General features: G+C 34.2%; 1 protein-coding gene across 1 annotated transcript in view; it reads right to left on the bottom strand.

Moving 5' to 3' along the window:
- Positions 1 to 4648: 4648 nt before the first annotated feature.
- The window catches only part of LOC106108159, a 29967-nt gene continuing 24235 nt past the window's right edge, over positions 4649 to 10380 (bottom strand). Inside the window, exons 3-4 of the mRNA XM_013289251.1 lie at positions 6308 to 6418; positions 4649 to 6184 (exon numbers count right to left, since the gene is read on the bottom strand). Of these exons, the coding sequence (XP_013144705.1) occupies positions 5104 to 6184; positions 6308 to 6418 (1192 nt within the window). The 3' untranslated portion in view covers positions 4649 to 5103. The remainder of the gene's footprint in view (positions 6185 to 6307; positions 6419 to 10380) is intronic.

Below are 10380 nucleotides of genomic sequence, written 5' to 3'. Positions count from 1 at the left end.
GTTGTTAACGACGCGAGTTAATGCTTAACACAGACGTATTTCTAAAGACTAACTGCGTTCCGTTTTACTTCTCCTCACTCCTACGTACTAAAGATCATAGTTTAATGTAAGGTAATTAAAAAAAATAGAAACTCAGATGGATCAATGGAAGTTTGTCAGGCTTTTTAGCCTAAATTACTGAATATATCTAGATGAAATTGGGTAGATGTAAAGGAAAGTTTCGAAGAGCACATGTGCTAATTACTTTTACATTTTTTTAATTCCATGCGGTCGGAGTCGCGGGCGAAAGCTTATCAAAGATAAATCGTTTACAATATTAGGCCAATCCCTAGTGCTCTATTAGAAAGGCGGTTTATGCAATCTGTAACACAAAGCAATCTTTAGTCCGTCACTTGCTTAGGTTTGACTGATCCAATCAATTCCTCGACAGCGAACATTTGTTCAGTAACAAAGGGCATTTGTTACATTGTTTCCAATTACTAGACTTGATACATATTGCTACTAGAATTTTAACTGTAATCGTACAGTGGAGGACATTTATTCCTACCCATTGGTGAAATGTCATCTATACTATTATAATAAAGCGTAAACACACACTTCTTTGTTGCCTAAGATGTCAGCAATTACAGCATATTTTTGAATAATTATTTTTTAATAAAAAGCCCTAAACTTACGTCACGCTTTAGGCTATATATTTTCATGCTATTAAACTTAGGTGGTAAATATTTTGGATTAAATCCCTAACGTGGGAAAGAGACCATAAGTTGCTACCAACATCAAGGAAGCAAGATTGTCGAGGTTTGTCATATCATATCATTTTGACATTTGCTATTGACAATATGTCAAATGTAAACAATAAAATAAAATTTTCATAATTTTATGCGGATGAACCCGCCCGGGAACAGCTAGTTTAATATATTAGAATAGGGTAGAAAACTAGAAATGCTACTATTGCACTAGTATAGTACTTACCGTGAATTCACTGCTCGAAATTTAATCTGTAGTGGGTAGCATATTTAGTTCTTTGACTACATTATAGTTATCTGAAATACAAACATTTAAAAAAAGTTTTAAAAACATGATTACAGAAATGTTTCTATGTATTTAGTTTCATACACTAAAATAGTTAACTTTTGGCTTGTAAATGGTACTTTGAGTTTATATTCAATCGCCACATATATATCAAACGATTAAAACATAAAATACCTTAATATCGAGGCATCTAACGATTTCGTTTATCATAAAAAATATCTTTCGCAAGGGTGTTTTATCCGTACGCATAAATTCGATAAGCCGTAACATTGAATTGCTATAAAATTTTATCATCTTCAAAAGTTTGTGGTAAATATTTAAAGGTTTCTAGGACATTAAATTTGTAGAAAATAGAGTTTCACTTGACCATGATATTGTTGTTTTTTGAGGAGAATAATTGAGGCCACAATATTGTATTTTGGTAGAAATTTCACGCAAATACAGTCTTATTAGATACTGTACGCCGGCGACACTCCCCTAGTAATTAAGAAAAAGGAAAAGTAGGTAGTATTCTTCCAAACTATGCTATACATCTATGACACATTGACATCCGTTCCGTGTCGTTTAGGTGACAAACTCTGATAAACATCCATCTATCTAACTTTTGCATTAATATTAGTGAAGTTAGCAATATAGAACATAGTCTGGATGAACACATAGGCTACTAAAATGTTTAATTCCGCGAGAAGGGAAACTCGAGCATAACATAGTCTATACTAATATTATAATGAGGAAAGATTTGTATTTTTGTACGTATTGAAATAACTCAAAAACTTCCGGACCAATTTCGAATTCTTCCACTATTAAAAAGCTATGTTATCACTGACATAGGCTATATTTTAACTATTTTTTAAATTTCACGCAGGCGAAGTCACGAGCAACAGGTAGTTGTAAATAATTTTATAATTGAACTGAAATTATTAATGCATTTGCTATTTCGCTTTAATAATAACAGACAATAAGGGACAGGAATAGAACAAATATGTTTTTGTTTCTATTTTCCTGAATAATCAAGATTTGTTGTAAATTTTATTTTATGAATACTAAATGCGTCGTTCCGTCGGACGAGGGAAACGCGAGCGAACGTAATTACTCGTTAGCAATCAGTCGCGAGCTACCGATGTAGCGTTTAATCAAGTACTTTCCGTTTTGTACTATTTAAATATACGGAAATGTTATTTTCTTCAGTGTTTTGTTTTTTATTTAAAGCCAGGTCAAATGGGATTAAAAAAGCATATAGACGATGTGTTCTTCTAGACTATCCTCTACATCTATGCCCAATTCGAGCGTTCGGCAGTTTAACCTACAAACTCTAACAAACATCCATCCATCTGCACTTTCGCATTTATAATATTAGTAAGATTATGAGAGATAATATCTATAAATAATAGAATACATCATATTACAAGAATTAAAGGTATAATGTCTTTTTCGGTTTTCAAACAAAATAGGATATACAGTAACGATGGGGACATAAACCAGAAAGTGTTAAGATTTGATGTGGATGGATACAAAGGAAGATGAAGACCGAAGAAAGTATGGATGGATTGTATAAAAGAGGATATGCTTAAAGGGAGTGGATTTAGATATGACGGTTGATAGAGATGTATGGAAGAGCAGCACATACTGTGCCGACCCTCAGTAGGGATAAGGGCAAGTTGATAATGATGGGGTGTACAGAGAAAATGTACACTACTAGCTGTTCGCGTGTGGCTTCATCCGCATGAAATTATAAATTTATTGTTTGCTTTTGTCAAATTCTCAATTGCAAATGTCAAAATACCAATTACATTACTATGGCAATTTTGCTTTCTTGATGTTGGCAGCAACTTATGGTCTCTTTCCCACATTAGGGTTTTTATTCAAAATATTTACCCCCTAAGTTTAATGTCATGAAAATATATAGCCTAAAGCGTGACGTAAGTGTAGGGTTATTATTAAAAGAATTATTCAAAAATATGCTGTAATTGCTGACATCTTAGGTAACAAAGGAGTGTGTGTTTACGCTTTATTATAATAGTATAGATTTAGTAATTAAGGTAAAAAAATGAGCGTCGGTGGCTCAGTGGTTTAAACACTTGACTTGTAATCTACATGTAATCCGGCCGTGTACCAATGTGATTTTCGATTTTTCGAATTTTCATATGTACATAATTTACCCGACGTTCTTACGGTGAAGGAAAACGTCGTGATGCCTGCACATATTGACGAAGAAATTCAAAGATATGTGTGAAGTCTACTAGGCCATAGTCATCCACACTTGCCCATGTGGGCCAGTGGGTAAGGGGTGACTATGGCCTAGTCACCCCTTATTAGGGTAGGCTCCGAGCCCCTCGGTGGGGTCGTATAGTGAGCTGGTGATGATGAATTAAGGTAATAAAACAACAGTAATTTATGATTCATTTTAATCAGTAATTTGACTGTTAACAGGAATGTAGGTAAACATGAATCAGAATAATAAAATATTATCTCCAAGCGATTTGTATCATTTACAGCATAATTGATATGTTAAGATATTTTAAAACATTGAATTGTTGGCAAATGCTTTCTTACTACGTTTTAATTAAAATTTGGCGCAAAATAGAGTAAAATTCACTTGAGGAATTGAACATCCTATACATAAACTTATTACTATAAATTGGCACCAAGACATGTGTATAGAAAATATTCTGTTTTTATGTAGAAATTGCAGTTACATCTAATTTAAGCACATAGAACATTTAAATACAAAACCGACTACAATTCTTTAAAGTTTTTTGCAATACATAAAAGCATTATTATCGAAAAATATCTAACATTAATATCTTTTTAAAATCTGTTTAATTTCTATTACAATAATGACTATGAAATTGCTTATTATAATAAAATTTATTAATATATCGGCAATAAAACATTTTCTTTTGAAAAAATTTGCATCACAGTTTGAAAACAATACAAATTAAAAAAACTATGTTTTAGTTAAATTGACAATATTTAACGCAATACACATATACTTTATTGACGGAAATAAAAATTTGTATCAAATATTCAATATCATACAATACAAATTAAATTATATCTCAACATGAAAATAGTTATTGTAGGATTTTTTTTACATATCGACGGGTGATAGGCTATTTGGTTTAACCGCCATTTTACGCGATATTGACTCATACACTCCGTATTTAAAATCTATACTAATATAATAAAGCGTAAACACACACTTCTTTGTTGCCTAAGATTTTAATTACAGCATATTTTTGTATAATTCTTTTTTTAATAAAAAGTCCTACACTTGCGTCACGCTTTAGGCTATATATTTTCACGCTATTAAACTTAGGGGATAAATAATTTGTAAAAAAAACCTTAATGTGCGAAAGGGCCCATAAACTACAGGCTGTAAACATCAAGGAAGCAAGGTTGCCATGGTTTGACATCATGTCATTTTGACATTTGCAATTAATAATTTTACAAATGTAAACAATACATTTTTCGCTATTTCATGCGGATGAAGTCACACGGGAACAGCTAGTATGAAATAAATAATGAAGTATGCAGAAATATAGTAATTTTAATCTAGATCCGGTCTGAAAATCAATTGAAATTATTTATAGGGTTTCCATTTATGTTTTTTTAAATGAAGACTTTGAATGGCTCTTGTGAACATTTTACTTAGTGGTTCTTAAAACAAATAGCCTTTCACCCAACTATATAATAGTTTATTAGCACAAATATATATGCACAGCCTTAAAATTAAACATCAAAGTATACATGATTTTAAGCATTAACTTTGTAGAAACATATTTACAAAAGTTGCGGTATCAAGAATATTGGAATTATTTGCATTTATTATTAAAATATTACACTATTGAACGTTCACTGGATTACGTTGAAAATAGACTCATCAAACCTCAAGAAAAATATTTTTTTTAATATCTCTTAAAATACTACATATTTTAAAGACTGTGAATGTAATTAAGCGGATTTGTCTAGAACTAAAGACAGTCTAATTGCAAATTCACAAACGCCATGAGCGTAATCATTCACTTGCATTTCAAAGGGATTTTTTTTTAAAAGGAACTTGAATTAAATTTAAGCATAACTCTGTGCGTGCTCTAATGGAATTCCTGAAAGCTTGTTGCCTTTCTCCACCCAATTTTTTAACCTCCCCCTTAATTCTTCCAAACTTTTCGATTTCGCTTTATTAATCCTTTTGTATTTAACATCTTTTGGTTTGGTTACATTCCTGTGATTGGACATAACACGGTTGTATGTCACTACTGGGTTCGACCTGGACTCCTGTTCGCCTTCATCACTGTCCGGGTTAGAAGTCACTTCTTCATCAGAATCGTTCGCCGGCATCATCCTTTTTGGCACATAAGTATACGACCAGACTTCCTTAGTTTTAGGCTTAGCCACATCTTTATCAGAATCTATGCTTTTGACTTCAGCTGTCAATACAAGACTTCTCATTCTAAAGTTGTCCCGTCTTTGAGCAAGCAGACTATTAGTCTCCTTGTATTTCTGCTCATCAGTTTTATTCATATCTTTTAATTCTTTCTCAGTGCTGTTCTGTGCACTTAACCCCTTTGTGGAATCTCCATCGGCTTCTTCTTCCACACTGTATACCGTTTCCAGTATCTCAGGCCTTCGGAGGAATCCGTTTGATCGCCTGACGACACTATACTTGATGTTTGTATCTATGGCATCAGAAATGGATCGAACTACAGTAACACTGTCAGGATTCGTAGACCTGAATCTCGGTATTAGCGGGAGATTGCTGCAATCAGAATCAACGTCTTCCATTATGACGGCAGAATCTGAGTCGTTCAAAGAATCGAAATCGCCAGTTATATGTGTATCTTGAAGCATATCACGAAAATCTGGGATCTGTTGTGCCAGTTCTATGCCATTTTCGTGTAGCTTTGATTGCAACGTTTCTATGACTTTCTGCTGTTTCATTATGATAGTTTCTCTAAGCGCGAGCATGCTGGTTATCTCTTTCTGTTTCCGGACCAGCCTCGATTCGAACAGTAGAAGTTGGCTCGACAACGACTTCAACTGTTCCGCCTTTTCTCTCTGCAGACGCGTCACTAATTCCTCCTGCGAGCGATGTGCGCGACGCCATGTCATAAGTTGGTGAGCTTGAGCGCGATATTTCATGCGCAAATCCCTGGAAATCAAACAGCAATTGAAAATCTTATAAGTCGTACCAAAATCGCGAAATAAACCAATTAATAGTTACAGTAATCTATGGTTTTATTAAATAAACGACGTAGTTTAATGCGCTGTGTACCTTATGGTTCGCCGCGCCTCATCCAGAGTGTGAGCTTCAAGAGGGTCGGTGAGGGATGCGGCCAGCGACACATCCGGTTCCGTCGGACTGTTTAACGCCGATTCGCTCCGGCTGCAAATAAAACCATTTACATTATTAAAAAATAAATGATTTGATAAAATTAAGTGTCGTAAGATGTGAAGACCAGATCTATAAGTAGACTTTCTTGAATGTATGTGATTGTAATCTTACTAATATTATAAATGCAAAAGTTTAGATGGATAGATGGATGTTTGTTAGAGTTTGTAACCTATACGGCTAATCGGATTTCGAAGCAATTTAGCATAGACCTAGAGGATTGTCTGAAAGAACACATAGGAACACACTTTTGTTTTTTTTTAATTCTATAAGAATCGAGTCCCGGGCGAAAGCTAGTTATTGATAAATGTATGAAGTGTGAGGATGATTCATTATCATTGTTTTATCAAAATAAAGTAGTAAGTACACGATACTTTTGTGGCGATGTATTGTGTCCTTAGTCCTTAAAGACAGCTGCGTACTTCAATATTCATATCAGAAACCGAAAACGCAGCTGCACCTTTTTGTGTCGACTTAAATATACACCGACCGATTTGTGGTATTTCTTTTTAACTTTTTCTATGTATTAAAATAAAACCTTCTTTTTTCTTTTTTTTTCGAAAATGACGTTCTTTTTGGTATAGTCTCTAAGTAGTATTACGATTTAAAAATACTCTAAAACTTCTGGTATATTCAGCTATGGAAGTAACTGAGAAGCCTTTGAACAGATGCAGGTTAATTCCAAATGAAGTCTCAACGAATATTGCTTCATTTTAAACAACAAGGTACATTAATATCGATTAAAAATTTTAATAGTCAAACCGGCGACAGTTGGTCGCGGTTGAGTGCTGGCGGGTGCGGCACGACAGGTGGTATCCGATACTTCCGCTGGCAGATGTGCCTTGTAACGAATATTCTGTTTTATGCTAAATACTACCAAAGTAGCCCACTGACCAAACAAGATAATGAGCACGCGATTTTAAATAATTTATACTACATTAAAACACAATTAAAGGACAGATGCTCGGACTTTCTGAAGCAGTTTTTACGCATGAGAAATGAAAAATTTAAGTTCCATATTCAGAATAGATTAGAGTAGTACAGGATTTTTATGCTACACTTAAGAGAATGGGTTAGAGTATATTGATCGGAAATCATTACGAATGCATAAATTGCATCTCGTAAAAACCAGGCTATTTTTCGTGACCGTTCTATGTAAATGACCTCTGTCTTTACATAAGCTTTGAATGTGCCGACTATAAATAGATAAATGAATACGAGAGCATCGAACGCTGACCAACTGGACATCTACAGCGTGTGTAAAGCGATAGCGTCTCGGAACATTTCCTAGTTCACTGGCTGTGACGTAATGCTTTACTTCCTGCACGATCTTAGACCCTTTTAGACTTAGTTTTAGACCCTTTTTCTAGCTAATGCGACTTTGAATCTGTAAACAATGTGCCATTGCTATGCCATGACATAGATGTAGTTAATGAAAAAGGAGCCTTAATTTAAAAATAGCACAGTTTTAATTTAAAATAGTAGACATGAAATATTTCACTACTTAGTTTGAAAGGAAATGTAAAACATTTACATAACATTTTTAATTTTGTAATGGCTTTTGTTTGAAGCATTGTCGTTAAGTTTCATTTTATTTTATCATAGTTTCCTGTAGAATATATATTCCCTTAAATTTGCAGATTAATTTATCATAAGTTAAGCTTATACCAGACGTATGCAACGTTGTATCTGAATATATTTTCCTTTGTCTCACTTCCTCGTTTCATATTAACATTTATGACGTTAATTTTTACTTTGGTATTCATTGCAGGCACATAAATTGGTAGCACTGACAGTTAGTGACAAAGAAAAAATTTAAATGTACCATGTTCAGATGTGGTTAACAATATCATGCGACCCGTATGTTTCAATTTGTTTAAGTCGCTTGTCGACACAGGTATTAACAGTAGGAACTGTCAAAGACAGAAAATGTCGTTACTGGTTTTTTTAGTTGTAACACATTGTTTTGTGACCATCATCACATTTTAGACTTTAAAAGCGTTTATAACTAAACCTTTCTTACACTCTTATGTGTGTCTAAATTATTTTTAGTACTAAAGAAGTTTGCGAGAATTTTATACAAAATTAGCTGTAACCCGCGACTTCGTCTACGCAATATTAAGATAAAAAAGTATCCTATAATATGCCCGTCTAAGTCAGCTATTCTTCAGTGAAAGTCCAGTCGAAATCGTCCCAGCCCTTTCTGGGATAACAAAAAGGTAGACAGACAAAAAGAAATTAAAATTTAAAACAAAAATTCATCATCTTCCCGAAACCTGAAATTTTTCTTTTGATATTAAAAACAGACACTCCAATTTTCTTACATGTATATACATAGTTCCCTAGCAACGTTGCATGATTCCATGATTGCCAACATAAAAAGTAAATTCCAACATTAATAACAAAAGTGGAACAGGTCCATAAATCCTAAGTCCATTGTTGGCATTGTCCTCTTTATGTTCACGTGGAAATAGCGCTTCAACTAGTCATGCGGGCCGCAGTAAAATGTACGATGTTCGTTGTTCGGCTTTCACAACAAAAACAAACTTTGTAAAACCTTCTCGTATCAAATATACGCATCTGCTTAACTTAATTGAAAGGTGAATTCTTAACAGTGGTAGAGCCCGCTTTAACATCTTCGCACGAATGGGCCGGCTCGCCTCCAGCAATGCCACGACCACACATAAAAGCAATTCCGTGTTTCGTCTGATGAGTGTGGTACCAGAGGCCTACTTTTAGTCCCTTTTCCTTTCCACCCTTTTTCTTAACAGGAAAGGATGGATTTGACGGTGGTGGAGACGCATAGAAGGAGGAAATGTCCTTTATGTGCGTCTTCTCCTCCGTCAATTAAGGGCAACGTATCTGCAATTGCTGATGTTTATGCGAAGCGGTCGCTTTCCGTTTGGATGGATTCAGGTTGCCGCTTGCTCGTTTGCCGTTACAAAAAAACCAGTAAACTTCATCACCATCAACCTGTTTTTGGGAGGGAGTTGGCACGGTATGTATTCTTCCATATATCTCTATCAGCTGTCATATAATCACTCCCTTCTTTAGCATTTTCTCTTTCACACCATCCAAGCTTTTTTTATTTCGCTACCTTGGCAGACATCCACAGTAGGAGTCTAGTTATTACAATAGTTTTAAGATTGAGTCAAAATATTTCACAATAGAATTAACTCGATTGACATTTAGAAAGTTAAGGTATTGACGGCTTTAGACCACATTTTCTTTTTCTTTAACTAACTAATTTAACTAATTAATGTTAACGTATGTTAACATTGGATATTACTTTTAAAAATTATTGCTAGAATATAGTGTTATGAGCAAAATAAGTTTCTTGTGAATTGTAAAAAAAGAAGAACTTCTTTCAAACTCTTTGCAATCTTGCTAATTTCCCAAGGGAATTGGCAAATAAATTTTTAATTTCACATTGAACAGTTATGTACTATATATCCAAATTATTGTGCTTTCGTCCGTGACTTCGTCTGCGCGTCAAAAATTAAAATAATCTTATTAAGTAGGCTATGTATTCTTCCAGACTGTCTTCTAATTCTTTGTCAAATTTCATCGATATCCATTCAGACCTTTAGGCTACAAACTCTAATAAACATCAATCCATGCATTTGGATTTATAATATTAAAAGTAAGGAATATTCTGGTACAGTTTGGCAAATAATTCATAAACGTAACCGTAATAAATAATGTGCTCCTCTTGGCGCTTGGCACGTTTCTTGTCGTGTAACTCTGGAGATTTGCAAACATAAATATTGCAAAACCATGCATTTATCATTTTTCATTCTAGTTTACAAGTTTTATTTTTCTTTTGTTTTTATTTACATTAACGTTTTTAATGTTGGTTTATTCACTGACGGTAAAGGGCTATCGTCGGCTACGTCCCCACTGAGGAGCTCGGAGCCCACCCCAAGTTACGGTGACTAAGCCATAGTCACAGGGTG

This window comes from Papilio polytes, unplaced genomic scaffold, assembly GCF_000836215.1.
Source record: "Papilio polytes unplaced genomic scaffold, Ppol_1.0 DF821845.1, whole genome shotgun sequence".
Taxonomy (NCBI): domain Eukaryota; kingdom Metazoa; phylum Arthropoda; class Insecta; order Lepidoptera; family Papilionidae; genus Papilio; species Papilio polytes.
Note: the sequence above shows the minus strand (reverse complement) of the source record. Positions and strands in the feature narration are given on the sequence as shown.